We start from the raw sequence: 27,185 nt of genomic DNA on the forward strand, positions 1-27,185 counted from the left end.
GAGTATTTATTTTTCTCCTGTACCGGCACAAGCAACGGTTCTATTGAAGTTAAGTGAGGTAGCGACTACTGACAAGGTCCAGAGCATATGTTATTATGTTATGCTTTCTATACATCTGTGCACTGATCTTACATTTTTCACATAAATAAGGGTTGACATTTTTACAGTAATAGCATAATCAAATATTATTCGATGACTGTCTCTTGACTTGATCCAACAATGTACTGCAAAGAGCTCCAGTATGAATCATGTCAGTGGAAATAGACTGTAATTGCATGTCTGTCTGTCTGGAGCTCGGCCCCGCCCTCTTACGCTCTTGTTTTGTCTTTTCAACTCAAAATAGGAGAAATCGTATGACTGTACCTTGACTGGAAATGTTTTGAGAATAATTTGGGTTGAGGGCCAATTTAATCATTTCACAACGGTGTTCAGTCATCATAAACTTATTCCGAGTTCTAGCTTGATTGATTAATGCATGTTTGAGTAATTCTGTATGGTTTCAGTGCTCATAAATATCTATCTCCATTTCTCTGCACTTTTGCTTTTCTAAAATCACACTCTGGGTCATGCATGTTGGGTAAAAAAAAAAAATCCTATTTTTTTTCAACAATAAAAAACACAAACTAAATGAAAAGGAGGGGCTGATCAGTCATTGGACCGTTCTCTACCAGTTTTGGTATTTTAGATACTGAGATTATTTGAATGTTGCGTTCTACAATGAACACAATGTTAAATCAAGACTATTTCTACTTTTCTACCTGAAAAACAAAAGGGAAAATCACTTTTTTTCAGAATATTGGCCTCCATTTAGATTGCTGGCATTGTATTTTCCGATAAAAAACTAAAGATTGCAACAGTTGGCCAAGAAGATGTAAAGCCAAGAGCAGAAAACTTAGATAGTATCTCACTTTTAAACTAAACAAAATACCCGTTGCACTTTATATATAGTGATCCAAATTCTGTGGCTAGTAAGACAACTCATTTTTGCTTTTCCACTCTCTACCATGAGATGGAGGAAACATCTTAAAATCATGAATCTGTCTTTCTTTTGTGTACTTCCCGACAGACTGACAAAGCTTCCTTTGACAGCCGAAGAAGAACACTTGGATGTTCGCTCCCTCCTCTCTCCACCTTCCTCGTCTCCTCTACTGTCAAATGGACGTTTGAGAACAACAACACCGGCTAATACATTTTGGCATATTCCTGACATTGTTACTCAATCCACCCTCTCTCCTTATTCTCTGATCCACCTAAATCTCTTTGTTGAGCTAAGTCTTTACCTTTGGGTATTCTCCTGCCGCCCATTTTGATAAAATAAATAAATTAAACACATTTCAAACGCCATATATCGGCTCTAGTGAAGCGTCTTACCAGGAGGGAGTAGTAGATTTTGAAGCCAGGTTTAGCCACAAAGTAGTCGTTGGACCTGAAGGTGACTCGGAGGACGCTGCTTTTAGAATTGAGGCTGGACGGGGCTTTCTTTCCACACCAGCGCCCCCAGACGATGGAGGCTACGGTGGTCAGGTCCTCCACCTCCACATAGTCGTTGCTGGAGTGACACACAAATGGAAAAATGTTATGGCTTGGTTGTGCAGGATATCAGTAATATTTGACTAGCCGTTGTTGCTTTGGGGCAGACTGCAGGCGCAAAAATATATAAATTGGTGTCAGTATTAAAATATTGTGACCTCAAAACTTTAAAGGACACATATTCTGCATTATGTGTATTGTTATTGTCCTTTAAACATGCTCTTGAGTAACTCTGCTTTGGCATCTCATGTTTTAGGACTTAAAAACAACAACAAAACACGCACATTACTCCAGTTTCTGTTTCCTACATCAATAATTGAGTTAGAGCTCCATCTACTGGCAGCAAAGAGAACTTACATAGGGACTATAACAAACCTAGCTTTCCCCCCTCGACATGCTAACACAGACATGCATTTCTAAACATGATTTGACGTCAGAAATGATCAGAGCAATGATTTATGAATTGGAAACCGTACAAAAAATCTCTGAGGTCCACCTATGATGTCATAAATCAAGAACATTCAGAATGGAGTGTTTTTGAGGCTCGGAGGGAAGAGGGCTACAGTGATGGTTTTGATGAGGGCCAACGTTTATAACATGACAAAAGTGTTATGCATAAAATGTGTCCTCAAACTAAACCACTACATTTTCAGTCTTTTTTGTCTTAGTTATGCTTTGTTTATAGATAATAACCCAAGATATCTGCTTCACACTCTCTGTTTTTAAACTTCTTCACTTTTTCTGTGGACAGAAAACATCATTGTTAGCTAATGATGCTTTCTCTCACATCCGCACACAATTGGCCCATCTTAAGGAGTTTAAGTGAACACTAAATGTACCCAAGGCAGGTCTGTTGTTTACACATTTACCGATCATTAGAAAACAATGTCTTCAAGTCTTCAATTAGTGTTGACAGGGTCACATATAATTCTGCTACATGCTGTGTTGGATTTAAACACAAATACAAGTGTAGTGTTTTACAAAACTCTATAGACAAGGAGTCAAATGCAGTTATTATAATCAGGGCTGGGCCGATAGGGATTATTTGAGCTGATACTGATGTGGTATTGGCAATTATTGGTTATTTGAAACTTATTTGCTACTGATATTTAGATTTTAAGAACACATACAATAATAACAGAATGCATTTATCTGGTGTATATCTTGGCTGAGTTTTTGAAACCGAAAAGTTCATTTGGAGTATATTGAGATATTGAGTATGTCATTTTGGGTCTTCAGTCCCATTTTAAGTGAAGTGTAATCAATAATTATAATTCAACTTGCATATAGCCTTTAGCTGCCTATAACTAGTCCTGATGTTGGTTTGGTCCTTTTCTAGTCCTGGTTAAAACAGAACTTAAAACAGGACAAAACCCGGAAAACATTCAAAGTCTTGTTAAATATTCCATTATGAATATAAAATAGATATACCAACCAGTGCATTCATTTCCATCCATATTGCACACTCGGCTCCAACTGTATCTTTGTCTAAAATCTTTGAAGGGAACAATGCGGTACATAGCAATAATGAGCATGATTTGAAGCAGTGGCCAGAGCTGTGGATGTCTCTCCCACACAGCACCTCTCCCTCCTGCTGCTTCTCTTTTCTACAAAGTGCTTACAAAGATGCCACACTTGCATACAGGGATTAAAATGTCTATTTTCTTCCCTTCAACCCTCAAGGACAAACTTCTTCAGATTCTTGCCAGGAAAGCAGACTTCAAGCATCCGTCTCTCTGAACATCCTCCCTTTCGTCTTCATGTGCCTATTTCTGCTGCTCTTTAATCCTGTTGTGGACTAATGGGTTGCAGTACAAACATTACTGCACGGGTGAAGTTAGGACCACCCAAATGTGCACATATACATAGAATTCAAAGTAAAAAAACTGGAGAAGTCTGCTCTGTGGGCAGCTAAGGTCACCCAAATATGATAACAAATACTTTCATATTAAATCAAACCTGAATTATAAAGCCAATTACAGGAATGCACTAAAAGAAGTTCAGTAATCCCAAATTTGTGGCGCTGTGAGATGTGAGAAGACGCAACTTCCAATTTATCGTAAGATTTTTTTAGCTTTTTTTTCACTTTTCTGCACCTCTACATATCATTTAATCATCTCTTTATATATTGTGTTGTGTTTGGATCATGTTAGATGAAATAATGCACTAGCAATATAATATTTCTGATCTTGACGTGAGTGCGAGGGACTCCGTATGTTCAACTTTTTTTGCGCTCCACGTTCAAAAGCCCTAATTTTAACCTAATGAACTGTTCCTACATCTAACACCTAACCTTACCTTAATTGTGAAATACTATCAAAAATAAACATTTGCTTAGAAGCTGTGATAAAGTGGTTAAACACAGCCTTTTTACCTCCCCTCTCTCTCATCCCCCATTTCACTCTGTACTTTCCTGTCAATAAAGCCTACGGGCCACAAAGTAAAAAGAAAATGCAATAAAATGATTACGCTAAGCTCCGCCCTTGGAACTAATTAGCAAACTTTTTATCGAATCCAGCAAGTGGAAACAGCTGATGCTAACCTGTGCTAGCTTTGTTTTGCTGTCTGTCAGCGCAGTTTATCACAAGATCAAGTCAGCGTCTGGTGAAAAATAAGTATTTTCTGTTTACATCAGCTTTTTGCGGTCTTGTTTTCACCTGAGTCTGCGTTCTCTTATCCAATCATATCGCTCAAAATCACTTTCGGACTGTCCCAATCCACCTGTAAAAGTCCTGTGATGCGTCTGCAACAGAGAGCGCTCACAGTGGAAGAAAAAGTACTACAACTAACTTACAAAGTACGTGAAAAATAGTCTCTAGTCACTTTGTATCCAGTGGTTCTTTTCACATTTCTTCTTTCAGAATCAAGAATCCAAAAAAGATCTACAGCCATTTTGTCTCCCTTAGCATCTTTTTCTTTCATTCCTTGTCAGTTACCTGCACACTCCGTTCACTGGTCCCTCCAAACCGAACTTGCTGTCAAACTCCAGGCGGATGCGGCTCCCCGGCGGAGACATCAGTTTCCATGACAACAGCAGATTGCGAGGGTATGCTTCGGGATAGCGTGGGCTGAAGATGACACCGGCGAGCTGCGTCACGTTGAGGCTCTCCTCTCTGTGGTACAAGTCTGTGGTGAGGTGATTGTCTGTTAGTGGTCACAAAGCTAGTCAGTACAACAACGTAATACAACACAAAGTATTACAGGCACACATCACGTCACTCGGCAACAGAAAACCTGTGTATATTTAGGGGTGTTTACTGTGAACACTGTGAACGACGGCCTGGTTTATAGGTGAAATTAAGTTGTTGTGGTGTATATTATGTCATCTTGTTGTTTTCCCTTTTGGAAGTAACATTTTTATTCACTACCACACGCAAGTTTGATTTGAATCACACTAGATTTTTGGAATTGTACCGGTATTTGAAAACTTTCTTTGACTTGCTTGCCTTGGTCTTGCATATTTAACTGCAGAGTCAATAAAACAGACAATACAACAGTTTTTACTTTCTAAAACAGTAGCATGACAAAGACTTTTTGTGTGAATAAGTGGAGAAATGCAGGTAGCTTGTCAGACTGTGTTCCTACAAACTGATTATAATTGTCTTTCAAAGCCAGCTCTAACTTCTTCAACAATTCAAGCTATAATTACATCTGTGCAAATGGACCAACCTTTGCTCTCGCTTTCTTCCACTTTAGATAGAAACAGACAAACGCAGGCAGACATCACAGCAGTGTCAATAAAACGAATGGAATGGTCAAAGTTTGTGTCAATAAAACAAATGGAGCGGTCAAAGTTACAAGACAAGAGAAATTGATTACCGGTAATTGACACATTGAGCAACAAGCAAAAGAAAATCTTTAAAAGGAGATATATGTCTTTGCATTCGGATGAAGGATTTAAGAACTTGTGAATAATGAATTAAATAGCTGTGTGATATTTTGTTCACAACGTACTGGTGAAACATCTCCTGCATATTTTTATTGCGACAAATGCGGAAATTAGTTTTGTGGTGGGAAAGTTTGTAAGAAATTCTACGACAATCACAATTTTGGTTATTGGACATGTGGAAATGTGCTTTTCTCCACAAAAAGAGAAACAACAAATAACTAAAATCCGAATATATTTTATTTTATTTTATTGGAACTTGCTTCGGCGATAGTTATGACATAAAACATTAGATAATAATAGTACAAATATGTATAAACTACAATAGAATAAGGCAATAAGTTGGTGACTAAATAAATAAAAATACAACATTTTGCACTAAACCTGAAAGTTTCTCATAAACTTTTTGCTGCATATCCAACATCAGAATTTCTTGAGCCAAAATAACGGATAGATTTTTCTGCACTTTTCAAGCACAACAAGATCATAAGAAGATGATGCACCAACCAAATGCTTACGCTATTGAAAAGCGAGCAAATAGAGCAAGTCAGATGGTCGTCAAGGCCAACAAACATAGAACAAACATGCATTTACTTGAGTTGCCGAATTGCTCTGCTCAAACGGTGAAGGTCAGGCTGTGCTGAAGTATAGGCTGACAGAGCTGTATTTTGTGAAGGCTGGCTGCTTTTTGTGGAGAAGCTGAATGCATAATCAAGGCTCCATGGTCTCCCCGGGGATCTGATGCTGATGAGGAGGAGGTTTGGCCTTTCCCTCCACCTCTTTACTGCACAGCCCTCTCTCCTCCCACTGCCAGCCCATCCCGTCTGTCCTCTCATTACAGGGTTTAGCTTTAGTCATTTTACAATACAATTTAATAATTTTACACTACAATTCAGTCTTTTTACACTACAATTCAGTCATTTTACACTACAATTCAGTCATTTTACACTATAATTCAGTCATTTTACACTACAATACAGTAATTTTAGGATTTTCCTCCACCACAATAAGCGGCTGAACAACTACTTACAGTTGATATTTCAGCAAAAGTACAGCTACAAGGGAAAAAAAAGCTCAAATAAAAGTAAAGGTATCAAAATGTAATAAAAGTGTGATGTACCTGTTTGAAAATGCATTTCAAGTGTAAAAAGTAAAGCATTTCACACTGTTAAATGTCATGATTTTGAGAAAGAAAATGGTTAACAATTTCTTAATAATTTAATAAATAATAAAACGTGCCCACTGTAAAAACAACTTAATCAAAGTAGTTTTACATTTGTACTTTATTAATTTTCACCACTGAAATATGATTTAGAACTGATTCTATTCACCACTGAAATATGATTTAGAACTGATTCTATTGATGCATTAGTCGCTTAGTGTGAGATATTTGTTAGATGGTGTCTACGTCAACCAAAATTTTTATTAATCGACTAATTTAATTAAAAATACACAAACTTAAAGCCAATATGACAGTTTCTCATGTTTTTCTAATTATTCTTTGGTGGGATAGTCCCCGCCGTTGACGATTACAGAAAGTAGAGCTGAGTTTTACAACAGAATACTGTGATGTCATCAAAAAGCGCCATTCTATCAAAGACGCAGAGAACATTTCCACACAGCTTTTTAACAATCATTTAACAAAATAAAAGAGTTGTCAGCTGTGATTATTTGTCAAATCATAACTATTGTATGATTTTATTTATTTTGTCCCTTGTTTACAATCTGGTTGCTAAGTAACAGTTGCGGAATTACCTCTACCTATGTCATATTTACTGGCCATGTCAAACAAGGAAGTGACATTATAAACATCACCAAAATTGCTAAATTGGAGAAAAACAGGCAAAATGTTTGGTCAAATCTTAAACATAATCATATTCCGTTATTATTTTGGTCTGATTATGGAAATTCGGTTTTGAGAGCTCCTCTAGCTTTACGCCTCGCTCCTTTTCAGTCGACTCATCCAGGCAAAGGGCTTGTCTTTAGTTGAGTTTCTTTTTTCATCCCCCGTGTTTTGATCTGTCAGACAAAAATTAACCTTTACGTTTTTGTTGCACATACATTCCTCTCTTGACGTTAGAATTAATGGAAAAAGTCAGGCTATGTTTATATGTGCTACAAACTGATATTCGTACGATATTTTTTACAATATTCCAACAATTCAAGCTACGATTGCACTCGTTGCACATGAACTGAGCCAGACTGTGCTCTCCACATGCATCAACTACCACTTTCTTCCATGGAACACTTTAGATAGAAACAGACAAACGCAGGCAGACATAAAACATCCCACACGAGCTGAAAGTCATTTTGCCATCTCAATTTCCCCCTTGTCAAACTCGCTCAAATCATTCCACGTTGCTGATTTGACATGCTTCTAACACGCAATTCAGCCCAATCCTTTACTGTCTATGATACTTTAACTTTGAGGGCGCTTGAGTGATACGACGGGGGTCTGTGTAAGTTTGTGTCACAGTGTGGGTTAAATAGACTTCTTCCACTCCGCTGAACACTGACTGAGCTCAGGGAAACATGGGATTTATACATTACCAATAGCTATCAAAAAGCCTAATTGTAGTTAGATCAGTTCGCTCCGTGGTCAATTAGCCGTGATTGTTTATAATGTTCAGTCACTGTGAAAGTTTTGTGCCGGTCGGGATGAATTTGAGTGTATTTGAGGGAGCTTTATGCTTCATCCCAACCGAATTACACTTTATTTTGCACCACGCGGTAATAGTTTAACGTGACAAATGGTGTAAGGCAATGCACATTATTCAACAATGTAAATGTTAGCTGAGATCTTTTTCATCCGTAGTCGCTTTACCAGAAGTGAACAAAGCAGACTAAAAGTAAATACAGGTGAAATGTCACAATGTGCATTAAAACACCTGTATTTTTTACACAGCGTTGTACTGTATGTAATCCTTGTGGTGATGGTATTTGCTTGTACATACTGTATCAGCTATTCTCAGTCATATACAGGCAGAGGAGAGGTGCAAATGAATGTATATTTATTCCAGCTCTAGGTGATGATGTGACAACTATAGACTTGCATTTGAATCGTGTAAGTGCAAAAGTCCCACAGAGCTGAGCAGAGAGGAGAGGAATGTCTTTTGGGTGTTTTTATAGTCACATCATTGACCTTAACATAAATCATGCACTGATGCCAATGACACTATGTGAACATGCAAATGTTCTAACCTGAAGAGGAACGAGAACTCAATTACAGGACAATACAGTCATCAGAAAGTGGTAGTTTTAGGCTATTTCGGATGAGAATAAACGCAATTGACTAAATAATTTAGTCTGATTAAACACGTTTTTGAAAGATAATTAATCATGATTAATCACATTGTATTTTTTTTAAATGTTGTTATTTATACATAATACATTATCCAATTTAAAGGACACATTATGCCACATTTCTTTGATTAATTGCATGGGTTAAGTATTAACTTTGACATTCCTAAATTCCTAATTAAATAAAGTACTTAATCTGATAGTTCTTAGTCTTCAAGCCAACAGATCAAGCGTGCTTTAACACAGATGTCAATGATGCTGATAATATCAGTCTGAGTCACAATCCTACATTAAACTCACTCAAACACACCAACGCAATAAGATAAGATAAGATAAGATAAGATATTCCTTTATTGTCCCACATGGGGAAATTTCATTGGTGCAACGCAGGTAGATACAGAGGTAGATACAGAAGAACAGATCACTTATAGGAAGTCTGAAAAACACTTTCAGTAGAAGATCTCCTATAAATAAATAAAAACTCCCATAGACAAATAAATAAATAAATAAATACCATTGCATGTGATCCCGACAGTAATTGCACATGAATATGTGTCACGACAGCACATATATTGCACATGAATTTCACAGTAATTGCACATATGACAGAATTGCACATCAGTATTAGGTTAGGTCAGTATTGCGAGTGTTCAGTACTAACAGTTTTTGTTATAAAGTCTGACAGCAGCAGGAAGGAAAGACCTACGGAACCTTTCCTTCACACAGCGAGGGTGGATCAGTCTCTCACTGAAGCTGCTCTCCAGAGCGGACAAAGTGTCCTGCAGGGGGTGACACTCATGGTCCAGCATAGATGTGAATCTAGCCAGGACCCTCCTGTCCCCCACCTCCTGCACCGAGTCCAGAGCACAGCCCAGGACGGAGCTGGACTTCTTGATGACTCTGTCCAGCCTCTTCCTCTCCCTCTCTGTGATGCTGCTGCTCCAGCAGGCCACACCATACAGGAGGGCTGATACCACCACAGAGTCGTAGAAGGTCTTCAGGAGTGGCCCTGTCACTCCAAAAGACCTGAGTCTCCTCAGGAGGTAGAGCCGACTCTGGCTCTTCTTGTACAGTGCGTCTGTGTTATGAGTCCAGTCCAGTTTGTGGTTCAGATGAACACCCAGGTACTTGTATGAGTCCACTCTCTCAATGTCCCGTCCCTGGATGTTCACTGGTGAGGGGGCAGTGGGGTGGCGTCTGCGGAAATCCACCACCATCTCCTTGGTCTTCCCCGCGTTGATGAGGAGGTGGTTCCGCTGACACCAGTCCACAAAGTCCTGCGCCAGTCCTCTGTACTCCGCGTCATCGTCGTCCGTGATGAGTCCGATGATGGCAGAGTCGTCAGAGAACTTCTGCAGGACATAGCTGTCCGTGTCGTGTCTGATGTCTGCAGTGTAAAGGGTGAAGAGAAAGGGCGCGAGGACAGTGCCCTGGGGCGCCCCCACACTGCAGGTCCGAGTGTCAGACACACAGTTCCGGGCTCTCACAAACTGGGCTCGGTCTGTGAGGTAGTCCAGGATCCACTCTGCCAGGTCATACTCCACACCAGCCGTCTCCAGCTTGTCCCTCAGGAGCAGCGGCTGGATGGTGTTGAAGGCGCTGGAAAGATCGAAGAACAGAATCCTCACAGAGCTGCCAGGCTTTTCCAGGTGAGAGAGAGAGCGGTGCAGCAGGGAGATGACGGCGTCCTCCACTCCGACGCCAGACCGATATGCAAACTGCAGCGGGTCCATGGCTGAGCTCACGGTGGAGCGGAGGTGGTCCAGGACTAGCCGCTCCAGTGTCTTCATCAGGTGGGACGTGAGAGCCACTGGCCTGAAGCTGTTAAGGTCTTTGGGGCGCGGTGTCTTGGGCACAGGTACCAGACAGGAGGTCTTCCAGACCTGTGGTACCACCCTCAGCTTCAGGCTCATGTTGAAGACATGCTCCATAACTCCACACAGTTCATCTGCGCAGGACTTAAGGAGCCTGGGGCTGATGCCATCAGGTCCTGCTGCCTTCCTCACTTTAATCCTCTTCAGCTCACTCCTCACCTGTGCTGCTGTGACAGTCAGTGGTTGGCAGGGGGACCGTGTGCTGGGGGGATGGGTGAGTCCAGGCGAAGTGGGGAGCTGATGGTCCGGGGCAGATAAGCGAAGAGGAACAGATGCAGGGCATTGTCCAGCTGTGGACGAGGGAGCATGCAGCTGTGCAGGGGGAGGGGCGGGTGATCAAACCTCAAGAAGTGAGCATTTAAATCATTCACCCACTGTAGATCCCCCTCTGTCTGGGCAGGGGGGATTTTGAAGCCCGAGATGGTTTTCAGGCTCCTCCACACTCCCTGAATGTTCTTTTGCTGCAGCTGCTCCTCCATCCTCCTCTTGTAGCCGGCCTCAGCCTGCCTGATCTTCCTCCTCAGCTCCTTCTGCACAGTCCTCAGCTCCTCCTTGTTCCCTGACCTGAAGGCTCTCTTCTTCTCCTTCAGCAGAGCCTTCAGTTCACGGTTAATCCATGGCTTGTTGTTTGGAAAACACCGCACCGTCCGGGAGGGAACAATGTTCTCAAAACAGAAGTTGATGTAGTCCGTTATGCACTCTGTGATGGTGTTGATGTCCTCCCCATGTGGGCCATAGAGCTCAGTCCAGACAGTGGTGCTGAAGCAGACCCTCAGAGCCTCCTCGCTCTCAGCAGACCACATCCTCACCTCACGGGACACCACAGGCTGCCTGCGCACGATGGGTTCATACACAGGCCTCAGATGTACAAGGTTGTGGTCCGAGCTGCCCAGGGGAGGGGGGAAGAAGAATAAGCCTCCTTGGTGTTGGCAAAAAACAAGTCCAATGTTCTATTCTCTCTGGTGGGGCAGGTGACATACTGGGTGTATGTTGGTAGAACAGAAGAGGGAGAAGCGTGGTTAAAGTCACCAGAGATGAGGAAGAGAGCCTGTGGATGCTGTGTTTGCAGCCTACAAGTGCAGGAGAGCAGTGCTTCACAAGCATCTTCAGCATTGGCAGACGGGGCCACATAGACTGTGATCAAAATCACATGTGAGAACTCCCGGGGCAGATATATGGCCTCATGCCAATAGCCAATAGTTCAATATCCTTGTTACATAGCTGCTCCTTCACTGTGCAGTGTTCGGGTTTGGACCAGCTCGTGTTCACATACACCGCCAGACCTCCTCCTCTTTTCTTCCCGGATTCTCTCGTTCTGTCCGCCCGCAGCAGATGAAAATTGTCCAAACCTACAATAGAGTCTGGCATTTCTGCTGTTAACCAGGTCTCTGTGAAAATCAAGACACTGCTGTCCCTATAAATCCTCTGGGACCGCATGAGGCTCGCTATTTCCGTCATTTTATTTTGAAGGGACCTCACGTTACCCATGACTACGGCGGGAACCGACTTCCTGTTTGTCCCTCTCTTCTCTCGGAGTTTACGTCCAGCCCGTCTGCTTCGTTGCGTTTTCCTTAGGATATCCGCCGGGATAACGTGACGATCTCCGGGTAAGACGACAGTTCTCCACAGTTTCATTAGTTCTTCCTTTGTGTAAACGCGGTACGGCGCCGGCCGGGGGGCGGGGCCGGAGCCGGGGGACTCAGAGCCAAGACACATCGCAACGACACGACGAAAACACTCAATCCAGCCGAATAAAGTCAAAACAAGTTAATTTAAATTAACTTGTTTTGATTCCAGTGCATGTCCCGATCGTTCGTGAAGTTCCTCTTTCATATAAACGTGTATATAATTGTGTACCGACTACACGCCGTACTTTAGCGCGGCCGGAGGGCGCGGGGGGGCTGGTGGGCTCGCTCGGAGCTAGCTCACGTCACAACAACACAACGAACGCAACGAAAAACGCTCAAATCCAGCCGAAAAAAGTCAAAAACAGTTGAATTAAAAAACTATTCCAGCGCGTGTCCCTATCGTACAGTAAAATAGAAAAAAATATACTAACTATATTTACAGAATATAGGAGATAAAGCACAATAAGTGTGAGAAAGAAGAGAGAGCGTTTACACCGGGCTGCCAGCTGTACCAGCGCCTTATGACGTAGCTGAACACTCAATGTCTGGCACACACAGTCTCCTCTGAGAGTTTGGTAACCCTGGCTACATGTGTGTGTGCGGTTCAAAAATGCACATAAAATAACATAAAATGTAATTTGGAAATTAAGGAATGGAAAGGAATGGTGTAAGTTTGGAGGGATACATGTGGATGCATTATTAGCTCTCCCACCTCCAGACTGAGCAGGGTGTGATTCTTCATGGCTCTGCGATCTATTTCGAATCCAAGTGCCAATCATGATGCTAATCGCCCAGCAACAACATGCATTGGCGACCAAAATATATCTATGCAGATAAAGCGCTCGTGACGGGTAGAGCGTGACTAACACTTGCAGTAATAAGAAAGTTTCTGCTGCTTTTTTATTGAAACTTTCTCTTTGTGATGCTGAAGGTGCGTAAGCTGGGTTCTATAGTGTCGATGTTGGAAAACTGAAGGATGCTGAGCAAAAAGATGGAAGATGAGTGAAAGCGTTGAATTACAGTATGTTAATTTGAAAGTACAGAGCTTCTAGATTTCGCTGAATCAGCCTTTTGCCAAGGCTGTTGATGAACACATGCATCCTAATCGGGTTGCTTGACCAAAGAACCTACTGTAGAGAGTTACAACAACAGTGTAACCTTTGACTGAAGTTAAGTAGCTCCACAAAGTATGTTGTAAAAGCAGTGACAAAAGAGAATCACAGATGGTTGTTTCTCTGTCATGGTTCAGCATTAGAGAGAGTGAAGGGTCAATGTTATGATAGTCCAGTTCTAAGGAAACTCTTTACAGTGACAGTTCTCCTCAGTCCATCCCATAGAGCAGTGCTGTAACAAGCTAACTCTTTGAAGCTTTCAGCACAGACAGCTAACAGAAACACATAATACCCTCAGAGGAACCAAACCCTGTCGTTCTTGTTTTGTCTCAACCACAGTTTCTGTACATGTTTACAGCACGCTGATGGTGGATGTGTGGGGATGCTGTGGAACTCAACAATCTCTTTTGTGCAGCTAGAAAAAAGCTAGAATCTACAGACAGTTCTATAAATTATATTCACTTCACATCATATATAATTAGCAAAACACGTTTCTTTTAAATTTATGAGATTAGCTGTTGACAATAAACCCCATTACAATTAAATCAAAATATAATGTGTCTATTAAACACTACATTTAAAGATAAATCGACTTTTTAAAGCTGTTAACTGTGATATATAATTGTTCCCTCATCAAAAACATACCTGGACCAGCAATTTTCTCCATTCACTTCACTTTCATTAATCCCATTTATAAGGTCCTCTCCCTCAGAACTCACTCTGTTTCAATTCTGTGAGTAGAAATCCAGAGGTCTCCTGCTTTGTTTTTAAGTTAATCAGCAGACTCATTTTGATCATTTCTGCCAACCAAAGAGCTGCCATCAAATTGGGTTCAATACAACATCGTGTTTCTTATAAATTCTAATACATGAGCTGTCAAAGCAGAGGTATTCAAGAGCATGTTTAAAGGACAGTAACAATAAACATAATCCACAATATTTGGCCTTTAAATATTGTTATGTATTCCTGTTTAAAGTTAGTCCATTTTCCATTTGTTCAAACTCTAACTGGGCCTTTCGTCTCCAGTTATCCACTAGCTGTTTACACATCTGTATTTGGTTGGTGTTAGACATTGCCCATTAGCAGCACAAGCACATTTGAAACACAGGCTTGGCTCCTGTCATCGGCTCTGTGTATCCTGCACATCTGGTTACACGCACATCTGTTGCCATGGCAAATGGGTTTTCACTTGTTAATGTGGCCGTCTGTACATCCACTCCCAGCATATATGCACCCCGGAGAAATAAGGCAAGTTTTCTCCATCTGGCTAAATGCTATCGCTCAAAGGCTTATGGCTGTTGAGGGATGTGTGCTGTTTATCTTTAGCCAGTCTCCTATGACAAATTGCTCTGAATATTGCCCCATGTGTCTTGGTCACGCTCGCACAGGCACAGAGGAATAAAAAGACACACACATAATGGCCTTGGGGTGGAGGTTCTGGTCAGTTTACGCCCCAGGATCATTCACTATGCTCTCCATATTGCTCAGTCTGGCACCAGTCCTGTTTTAATCATATTAAAATGTGCAAAATGACTTAATGATAATTAAGTGTTGGCTAGAAAAAAGAAAAAAAAAAATCAAAATTGCCTTGACGTTTTTAGATTAAATTGATGAATGGCTTTTTGGACATCGAAGCATTATCATTTAAAGAACACATATTATGCATTCATTGTATTGTTATTGGCCTTTAAAGATGCTCTTACCTTTGCTTTGGCATCTCATGTTTTAGAACTTAGAATAATGCCTCTAGTGTTGTCTTAAAATGCCATCTCTAGCAGCTGAGGGAATTACCATGGGGAAATAAACAAAAGCTAGCTTGCCCCTGACTTGCTAACATAAGCGTGCAGTTGTAATGAACGTGATTTGACGCAGCAAAGCTCAGAACGTGTCTGCTGATGATTTTTTGGGCGGTGCAAAGGAGATCACAGAGCGTTACCTAAGATGCCAATAAACAGTGAAATTTGAAGCAGAGTGTTTTTGTGAGGCTCAGAGGGAGAAGACAAGCGTGAATGAAACTAAAGACAACTCCAAGTATGTTTTTGATGAAGGAATAATGTTGCAACATGGGTAAAAGCACAAAAAAGTCAATTATGCATAACATTACTGTATCTCCTTTATCCTGACACTACATTCTCCATTTAACCATGTGTGGAACGGCACATACTAAACCTTAATAAGAATGATCATATGACAATTCAAGCATATTTCCTCAGACTTTCTAACATTGATCATCTAAGACATAATGGGGGAAACGTCTATATTCATGTGCAAATCACATCCATGCTTCAGCTGCTCTTGTGCACGGAGCATGAATTATGAAAACTATGAAGACGAAAATGTACCATGCAATTTTGTACATGAGAAACACACTACACTGTACATTATGTAGCCACACTGTCAATTTTCAAGTGCGTATAAACCGGTGCCATGTTACCAGTCCTGCTGATCAGCTCCTGCTACATATAAATTATACTGGTGTGATAAGTACTACAGGTTCTTGGTTGCCGTGGTAACATCATAAAGGTGTTTGTAAAGGGCTATTACAAACTTGAGTGGCACATTCTGATGACTCATGAAAAGCCTCCCACCTTCCACTGTACACCTTAATCACTTTTCTAATTTGTGCAAGGACATTTTAGAGACTGACTACAACTGGTTTGGCACAGTCTCTTTTTATGTTGATCGTGAATATTATTGAAGTTTATCTTATTTAAGTTCATCTTATGTTACTCAAACTCAATTTCGATACTACGGGAAAGGGTCTATACTTGATACCGATTTTGGTTGACTGATATATTGACCTTAAATTCCCAGCATAGGGTGATATTTTGTAAGGGGCAACTAATTACTTAGGAAAGACATAACTCTTTATCTTAACACTTTGGTGCGAAGCGGTCACTGCAACATTATACTATGTATGTGTGCAACATTATACTATGTATGTGTGCAACATTATACTATGTATGTGTGCAACATTATACTATGTAAGTATACAACATTATACTATGTATGTGTGCAACATTATACTATGTAAGTATACAACATTATACTATGTATGTGTGCAACATTATACTATGTAAGTATACAACATTATACTATGTATGTGTGCAACATTATACTATGTAAGTATACAACATTATACTATGTATGTGTGCAACATTATACTATGTAAGTATGCAACATTATACTATGTATGTGTGCAACATTATACTATGTATGTGTGCAACATTATACTATGTATGTGTGCAACATTATACTATGTAAGTATACAACATTATACTATGTATGTGTGCAACATTATACTATGTAAGTATACAACATTATACTATGTATGTGTGCAACATTATACTATGTAAGTATGCAACATTATACTATGTATGTGTGCAACATTATACTATGTATGTGTGCAACATTATACTATGTACGTGTGCAACATTATACTATGTACGTATGCAACATTATACTATGTACGTGTGCAACATTATACTATGTATGTGTGCAACATTATACTATGTATGTGTGCAACATTATACTATGTATGTATGCAACATTATACTATGTATGTGTGCAACATTATACTATGTATGTGTGCAACATTATACTATGTATATGTGCAACATTATACTATGTAAGTATGCAACATTATACTATGTATGTGTGCAACATTATACTATGTAAGTATACAACATTATACTATGTATGTGTGCAACATTATACTATGTAAGTATACAACATTATACTGTGTAAGTATGCAACATTATACTATGTAAGTGTGCAACATTATACTATGTAAGTATGCAACATTATACTATGTAAGTATGCAACATTATACTATGTAAGTGTGCAACATTATACTATGTAAGTATGCAACATTATACTATGTAAGTATACAACATTATACTATGTAAGTATGCAACATTATACTATGTATGTGTGCAACATTATACTATGTAAGTATACAACATTATACTATGTATGTGTGCAACATTATACTATGTATGTGTGCAACATTATACTATGTATGTGTGCAACATTATACTATGTAAGTATACAACATTATACTATGTATGTGTGCAACATTATACTATGTATGTGTGCAACATTATACTATGTATATGTGCAACATTATACTATGTAAGTATGCAACATTATACTATGTATGTGTGCAATATTATACTATGTATGTGTGCAACATTATACTATGTATATGTGCAACATTATACTATGTAAGTATGCAACATTATACTATGTATGTGTGCAACATTATACTATGTAAGTATACAACATTATACTATGTATGTGTGCAACATTATACTATGTAAGTATACAACATTATACTGTGTAAGTATGCAACATTATACTATGTAAGTGTGCAACATTATACTATGTAAGTATGCAACATTATACTATGTAAGTATGCAACATTATACTATGTAAGTGTGCAACATTATACTATGTAAGTATGCAACATTATACTATGTAAGTATACAACATTATACTATGTAAGTATGCAACATTATACTATGTATGTGTGCAACATTATACTATGTAAGTATACAACATTATACTATGTATGTGTGCAACATTATACTATGTATGTGTGCAACATTATACTATGTATGTGTGCAACATTATACTATGTAAGTATACAACATTATACTATGTATGTGTGCAACATTATACTATGTATGTGTGCAACATTATACTATGTATGTGTGCAACATTATACTATGTAAGTATACAACATTATACTATGTATGTGTGCAACATTATACTATGTATGTGTGCAACATTATACTATGTATGTGTGCAACATTATACTATGTACGTGTGCAACATTATACTATGTATGTGTGCAACATTATACTATGTATGTGTGCAACATTATACTATGTATGTGTGCAACATTATACTATGTACGTGTGCAACATTATACTATGTATGTGTGCAACATTATACTATGTATGTGTGCAACATTATACTATGTACGTATGCAACATTATACTATGTACGTGTGCAACATTATACTATGTACGTGTGCAACATTATACTATGTATGTGTGCAACATTATACTATGTATGTGTGCAACATTATACTATGTATGTATGCAACATTATACTATGTATGTGTGCAACATTATACTATGTATGTGTGCAACATTATACTATGTATATGTGCAACATTATACTATGTAAGTATGCAACATTATACTATGTATGTGTGCAACATTATACTATGTATGTGTGCAATATTATACTATGTATGTGTGCAACATTATACTATGTAAGTATACAACATTATACTATGTATGTATGCAACATTATACTATGTATGTGTGCAACATTATACTATGTAAGTATACAACATTATACTATGTATGTGTGCAACATTATACTATGTAAGTATACAACATTATACTATGAAAGGTCAGAAGTCATTAATTGCATAGTCTATTTATTATGAAATGTATGCCTACTCTATAGCTTTGACTTAAACAATTTTAAATTAAATTGGCAATACTTTTTGACCACTATCCATTGTACATTGACATATTATGCTTTTTTAAAAACATATTTGAAATAAACTGTAATATACATTCTTACATTTTGTTCATCAGAAATGTTGACCAAAAACAGCTTATAAATAGAATTCTTGTTAATAGAAACAGGTCCATTGTCTGAGAAATGAGAAGCCTCTTCATCGTGTCATTTCATCAGAATCCAGCAGATTTACATTTACGTTTTTTAATTAAGAAATATGGCTATGTGACAGTTTTAAATCCTACATTATGACCTGGGGTTAAGGTTAACAAATATAAAAAAAATATACACAAAATTGAGAAGTGTATGTAAAAACTTCATGTGTAGGTGAAAACTTCTTTGTTAATTACTTTTCATACACCAATGACGATCAAACACCGTCATAACAGGGTTAAAAGTAGAGCTGTACTTCACAATACTATATGTACGCTGATACTCTGAACTTGATAAGATATGTGTCCTGATACATGGATATCCCTTAAAATTGATGTTAAACGTTGTATAGAATAACAAACTGCAATGGGATTTCCTGTACACACATGCAAACATGCACATTAGATTCATACTAAGCCATGTGAGTGAAGTGTCTTGCCTATGGACACATCAACAGTTTGCTCTGGCTCTGAGTGTTCCAGCGGTCTCCCATCCAAGCATTCACCATGCAGGCACAGTCTTGACAATCAGATATGGCCACAAATGTCCACTCAAGACATTAAAAATAACAGGATACCTTTTGAATTACATATATGCACCAAATTAGCCTGATTTCAATAAACATCCATGAAACATAATTGTCTTGTGCCCAGCCCTTAATTGTTAACTTAATGTCAGTTGTGTTCATATTCTATTGCATATGAGACACATTGCAAGCCCAGAGGCAGTAACTGAAACTCTAAATGCTAAAGTAGGATTGGATGTGGCTCGGTTGGAGTGAAATCACGGTCCACAGAGTGTAGCAGAAAAAACAGACAAAAAACCCAAGAAAGTCCAGTAAGCCCCCAGACACTTTGGCCCATCAAACACTGCAGAGGCCTGGGCAAAGTGCATATTCCAGTTCCACTCATGAATAACTCACTGCTGCTCTATACTCTGTGGCTCTGGAGTTACTAAGTATGCATTGTTTGTATTGTTTTTGTGTTTGGAGTGGGAAAAGGATGTCAAGATTATGAGCTTGATTAATAATAGTGATTATGCAGGTCACAATACAATCTTAAGGACAAAAACAGTGGCTCTCAAACTCTCAAGCTGTTAAAAAAAGCAATTAACCAAGAACCAGGTCTATAACCAGACTATTCCAGGTCCAAACAGGATTAAACTTACTCTAAAATGGGACTAAACGTTTGCCACAGTAGTTCAGAATAAGAACTAACCCAACAGAAGAAATGTGGATTAAATTGACTTTAAATTTACTAAACATACCAAGCATACCACCAAAAGGAACTTGCACCACAGTTTGGGAAACACTGGACTAAAATACAAATCATGACAATTTTAGAAGCAAAATTAAATACTAAAACTACAAACTATACTCCAAAAAATTAAACCTTATTGTTGGACTGAGTGATATATGGCATTCACATTTTCTTTTTTTCTTTTATTCTAAATTTACAGATTATATGAACATAAATGAGAATACAAATCAGAATGGCATTTATTCCAATATTTTTGTTACAGACGTGTAACTGAACTATAGAACAATAGAGTTAAGTATAAAATATTAAACATAATTCTAAGAACTAAAGTTAAATATGTACATTTATGATAATATAAATAAGACAAGATTTCAATCAGTGCCATTTAACTTAAAACAAAAAAGGTAAAATCTTAATTAAACCCCCCAAGCTTCATCTATTAAATATGACTGACTCTCAATTTTGATAAAAATTCAGTCCATTGCCCATCTACCTTAATACATTTTTTTTTTATCTGGCAGGTGATGTCACGTTAACTTTATCATTCAGAAAGTTTCATTTCATGGCACTGGCCACATACTTAAGTAATAATAACCTACAAGACAATAACTTAAAGTCACTGTTATATAATAATTAAAAAACGTGATGTTTCGTCTCACAATCTTCACTGATATTGTGACATTTCCAGTGTGTGACAAACAACAGCATTATAGCCATCTTCTCTTCATCCCCTTCAAAGGCAGAAACAGACTATCACCCATAATGCAGCTTTGTTCTCCTCTTTTCATCCAGTCCTCACATCTTTTCCACTGCGTGTGGTCTTTTTCAGCATAGGATTTAGCACTAGCGTCCAATAAGTGTCTTTCAGGCTTTTGTGACTCAGAACCTGTTGATGGAGATTAATTATTCTAATGACCACACAGAACCAGCCAGTTTTGGGGGTTAAAAGAGGGCATGTCTTTTATTTTAGGATGCGATTGTAATGTGAGCTCCATACTGTCACATAATCTCTGCGATATGGCAAAAAAAAGAAACAATTTTCTTAGTATCAGATCACAATTTGTATTTTTTAAGAAAATCAGCTTCTTCTGACTCTTCCCTGTGATTGGTTAAATCACTCAGAGATACTGACCAATAGGAGGAGTGGGTGGGTTTGAGCAGACAGCCGCATTAAACAGAGAACTTGTGTTTTTTTTTTTTTTTTTTTTTAAATTAGATCGTTATAAGAAAGAAATCACAATTTATTATTGTTTGTAATGAAAGAAACAAGCATCACATACATTAATTGGATGCTTTATAACAAGAGGTTATTTTTTGTTTGTTTTTCCACCCAATTTTTTCACTCTTCATATGCTGACATCTGTCCTCTCAATTCCAATCTAAAAGCCAAGCAAATAGTCTGAATTAATGCAAGGGATATCAAGAAATGTTGAATTGACGAAAAGAGATCATATATAATATTTCAGACTAATATTTCAAAAGTGAAATATAAATAAATAAAATAAATCACCAGACATGCCAACCAGTGGTTCCCAGAGTGTGGGTTGTGGGGCAATGAGCTGGAGGTTGCAAGATGGTATAAAGATATATATTTATATGAACATTGTATTTAATTCGTTTTTGTATTCTACATCACACTCTTGTGAAATTAGGTCTAATACCACAATAAAATATTCAAATAAACAACATTCAACCTGATTCAACACGTTTTGACACTTTAAATTATTACCACTTTCAATTTCATTCTGCAGTGGGGGTGGAGACTGTTGCAGTGCCATTTTGAGGGTCCCGACCTGAAAAGATTGCAAAGCCCTGGGCTACCCCACATGTCTATAAAAAGCCAAAGGTCCACTCTGGTCCAATATATTTCAACCTTGTTTGAGTCACAGCACATTTTTTTTGGTTAAAAACATTCCGCTGTTACGTAAATACTGCCAAATCACATATTGTACATGCTGCAGTGTCTGGTTTGTTGGACATGGCGATGGTGGATGTTTTGGATTATTTTTGGATTAGAGGTTTGCCCTGGACAGTCCAACATGGCCAATTATCATAATAAATCCATGAGTGACTCCCTAAACTCAAATTTAGTTTCGGTAGAAACTAACACAATTTGTTGTCGCACAAAAATATCCCCAAGACTAGATCTGTTTTAATAATGATACTATAACAACTGCTATAATATAATGTTATTACACTGCTAATTGTAAACCAGGACCAACCCAAAATCAAATCAGGACAAAACCAGGATTAAACCAGGATTAAACCAGGGCTAAATCAGTCCACGGGCCATAAGTTGAATAGGTTTAAGAAGTCAAAATGTCAAACTTTAATGTTTCGATTGATGTGACCAAAAACATAAAACAAATATTGACACCAAACAACAGCTCCGTTCCTGCATGTGTTTTGTAAATCAAACCTTTTGACTCTGAAACTTTAAAACAACACAAACAGCCAGATAACATTCGATACTAAGGAATGGGCTCAATACTCCAATAGTACTTTCTTCATGTTACCATGTGGTCTTATAATTCTGATAAAACTCAAGAAAACTTTGAAAATGTGTCCTGTTAAGTCTACCCCAAATAAATTGTATGTTTGCTGTAACCCGACCCAAAATATTTCCAGTGGGTCGGTCGGTAGGCAAAAAAAAAGATAATTAAATTAAGATATTTCAATCGACCTTTTTTTACGCCGTTATCCTTTATTTTGGTTGCGAAGGCGAGCGGGGGGAACATGCAGGGGACACGGGCGCCGCCATGTTTGTTGTGATGACGCTGCTGGCCGTGTTTCCCTCCCAGAATGCAAAGCGCAGTTCAAATTTAACATGAAGCCACACCATGATGCAAAACGGCATGAGCGGCGGCCAGGGCAGTGGCGCTGACAGAGTCAAACCAACAGGTGAAAGGCAGTTTGAGTTCCCTACTGCATGGTCTGTTTCATACAGAAGCATATGGAGGACTGAAAATTTAAGCGCATATGTGCTGCGCAATGCATTATTCGTCCCTTGGGATGAAAAATCTGTTCACCAGCGCGGTGAAATTAATCTGCAAAATATTAATGAAAAAAAGAATTTGGCGTCATTTTGACAAAATGCTGATATTTGTGTTTCAGTCGGCTAGTTTTATATAGGGTCGGTCGGATTACGGCAAACAGACATATTATTTTGCTCAGCCTAATGTCAATTATTTTAGCCACTGTAGTTTCAACTTACAACATACTTTTGCCAACCCTAGACCTATATAATCACCGATATCGATTTACCCGAGCATTTTCCTGGTCAGGCGCAGTACGGTCTGCGACACCGTGCCGTCGTGTGCCAGCCTACTTAGCCCGCCGCTGTCCTCCGCCGTGACGCTCCTGGTTAGCACCTCCGCCTTAGCTCGCTGAATAATGCACGCTCTGGCTGACTCAGCTCCAACACAAGCCAGTGGAGATGCAGTCTGGCAGCTACACACACTCGCACACATTACACACAACTACAGAGGTGAAAAGAAAAGGAGCCACGGGAATGTGCTCAGGAGAGATAGGCCCCCGAAATGCATAATCAATGTACATTAAAGCACAGCCCACACACCTGCCTATAGAGCGCGCTGGAACTCTGATTAGCAGCACTTTAATGGGGCCTAATCAGTCACTGTCTGATCACTGAAATTATAGAGTGAGAGTGATTTTTTCTTATTCTTCTAAATAAGTTCACTTTTATGATTTGGTCTGTAGAGATTCTTTGTTCAAGAAAGATTTCAAACTTTTAACATGGTGGAAGTACTGTAGATTTAAACCAATGCTGACTTTTGATGCTTTTATTTCAGTAATTTAGAAAGAAACAAGAAACACTGATGCAAAAAGAGCTATCGTCATGGTACACTAGGAAATGTTCCAGTGCTGGCACAAGCCCCGCCCACACTGTTCCCAACCATGACGGAACATATATTGGAGTTGGTTGTTGCGGCAGGGAATAAAAAGTCTGCTTCTTATTAATTATAACAACAATAAACATATTTATTTTCTGAACAAATCTTCCACAGATACTTTACATAACATAATAACCAACAAGAATCCACAAAAGAGGAATGCTGATTTCTTTAGTAACTACTCCAACAGAATAATGAACAGCTCGTGTGTGGATGTATGTTGTAAAAATGTTTGCACAATAGGGTTATTTCAGGAAATCTTTCTAAAATCAGACATTTGCCTGGTGGTGTCACTTTCAGACTGAAGATTACAGTTTAAAGAAATGTTCACCATCATCTCACATTACTCTGAGATGAAGTCGATCTGCTGGTCAACAACTAAGTACTATTTACTCATGGAAAGTTGACAAGATAAAAGCTTTACAGGGGTTAAAGTGAGGCACTGGGACAGCTGACCATTGGATGACACTAACTTGCAACTGCAAATGAAATATCCACCCATTCGTCTTCTTCGGCTTATCCAGGGCAGGGTCGCGGGGGCAGCAGTCTAACCAGGGACTCCCATACTTCCTACTCCCCAGACACTTCCTCTAACTCCTCCGGGGGGATCCTGAGGTGTTCCCAGGCCAGCCGAGAGACATAGTCCCTCCAGTGTGTCCTGGGTCTTTCCCGGGGCCTCTTCCCGGTGGGACATGCCCGAAACACCTCCCCAGGGAGGCGCCCAGGAGGCATCCGGAACAGATGCCCGAGCCACCTCAGCTGGCTCCTCTCAACATGGAGGAGCAGCTGCTCTACTCCGAGCTCCTCACCCTATCTCTAAGGGAGCGCCCAGCCACCCGGCGGAGGAAACTCATATCGACCGCTTGTATCCGCGATCTTGTTCTTTCGGTCATTGCCCAAAGCTCATGACCATAGGTGAGGGCAGGAACGTAGACCGACCGGTAAATCGAGAGCTTTGTCTTGCAACTCAGCTTCTTCTCCACCACAACAGTCCGATGTTCAAATGAAATACCTCTTTATAAAAACGTATGAGGTTTTATTGACAGCTGAGCCCATTTGCAGTCATCAAGGAAATTGCTCTTCATAGCAAACGGTCTGATATTTTTTATAACTTTCCTTTCATGCAGGAAATGAGTGGTAAGATTGCATAATTGTAGGTGTGATATCCTTTGGCAGTGGTGTGGGTGACAAACTGGGCTTCATCAGAACTAGGCACATACTTACTACCACCAGAGAGGAGACTGGACGCTCGCCCTGTTTGTTAGTGGCATGTTTGCAATAAATAATGTCTGGGATCTGCTGCATTTGATGGGCAGTAATGGGCAGTTGACAAAGAGATTCTGTAATATTATGAGTCCTATTATTTGTTTATTTGTTTGAGACATTGCATGACATTTAAATGGACATGGAGTGTGTTGTCCTCACAAACACTCTTGTATTTGACACTGTAATTGAGACAATGTGAGTGACATGATTTGCCCAATGACACAATGGCAGCACACACTACAGCTGCTGCCGCCCCACTGTGGTATCTGGTTTTCCCTGCAGTCTCCCATCCAAGTACTAACTAGTCCCAACCCTGCTTCTGACATCTGACGAGCCCGAGCATTCGATCAAGTGTTATGGCCACCTTTACTTAAACACAAAAAGATAGTTTCTGTTTTATAAGCTTGTGTGGTGGTTAACTTAAAAATCAAGCTATTTCTGATGTTTTTATTATTTTTTATTAAAAATTGGTAAAATCTCAAAATATTATATTATATTATATTATATTACACTTATATTACACTTATATTATACCATCAACATGTGACTGGGCTGAAATAAACTATATGTACAATGTTTTCTTCACTCAATTTGTTGTTGTTCCTGCTTCCGAAGAGTGCACACGCTTTTGTGCTCGCTCCGCTTGCTATCGCTGCTTTCCTTATTTATTTTGCTTTTTAATCAGTTTTTGTCTTCCAAACATTTTTGCTTTAGACTTTTTCAAGTAAACCAAGGATTTTAAGAACATTTTTCCAGTTTTAACGACATATCTGACGCCAGCGACATGTCCGGGAGAAGAAGGGAAAAAGACTGTGAACGCTGTCGGAAATATCAACAAGAAATTAATGAGCTGAAAACACGGATATTTGTTCTGGAATCTGAAAAAGTTCTTCACGATACCATTCCTGTGTCAACCGATGGTAAGAAGAGCACACTTTTTACAAGAAAAACTGCTACTTTCAACCTAAACCGCAGTGACTCTGTGTCGTTTCCAAAACTGTCTAAAAACCAGAAAGACCAGGCTGTTTCTTGGAACAAACTTGGAGCAAAGCTTAAACGATACAAAGATAACGTGAAGTCACCTAAAATACAGCTCATCAACAGATTTTTACCACTTTCAGAGATGGAATTAAATGAAAAAAAGAAAGATGACGTGGCCAAAATACAGCGAGGAGGATCTGTGCCAGGAGCCAAGGTCACACATATTGTTTTGGTTGGGGACGGCGCGATAAGTCACGTGACGCATGAAAAGATAAACACACATTCTTTTCCAAGCGCCACTGTTTCTGAGATAACGTCACTCCAAATATTATGGCTAAGCATGGAGGAGCTAAACAGCTGATTGTGCACGTGGGTGCAGTGGACATGCGGCGGGAACAGACTGAAGTTTTGAAAAAAGACTTCTTGAAGTTATTCGACGTGCTTGATAAAATGGAAATCAAAACATTCATAAGTGGACCTCTTCCAAACATCGACAGGAGGATAAACAAGTTCAGCCTTCAGCTTCTTCAGCTGAACACATGGCTGTCCAAAGAGTGTGCCCCGAGAGGACTACACTACATTGAGAACTTCTATCTATTCTGGAAACGAGAGGACCTGTTTAAGAGAAATGGCCCCCACCTATGCAGAGGTGGAGTGAGGGTGCTGACAGAGAACCTGCTCCACGCTCTGAGGCATTGGACTGGGCCTGGACAGGGTCCTGAGCAGATAGTTAGAGAAGAG

General features: G+C 39.2%; 1 protein-coding gene across 2 annotated transcripts in view; it reads right to left on the minus strand.

Moving 5' to 3' along the window:
- The window catches only part of pdgfd (platelet derived growth factor d), a 102,770-nt gene that overhangs the window by 29,138 nt on the left and 46,447 nt on the right, over window positions 1-27,185 (minus strand). The window contains exons 2-3 of one of the 2 annotated variants that reach the window (XM_072461862.1): window positions 4,467-4,674; window positions 1,372-1,549 (exon numbers count right to left, since the gene is read on the minus strand). In XM_072461862.1, coding sequence (XP_072317963.1) covers window positions 1,372-1,549; window positions 4,467-4,674 — 386 coding nt within the window. The remainder of the gene's footprint in view (window positions 1-1,371; window positions 1,550-4,466; window positions 4,675-27,185) is intronic. The other variant, XM_072461866.1, reaches the window with a different exon arrangement.

The sequence above is a fragment of the Eucyclogobius newberryi genome, unplaced genomic scaffold (assembly GCF_026437365.1).
Source record: "Eucyclogobius newberryi isolate DKJ021-1_F unplaced genomic scaffold, fEucNew1.0.hap1 SCAF_10, whole genome shotgun sequence".
Lineage (NCBI taxonomy): Eukaryota > Metazoa > Chordata > Actinopteri > Gobiiformes > Gobiidae > Eucyclogobius > Eucyclogobius newberryi.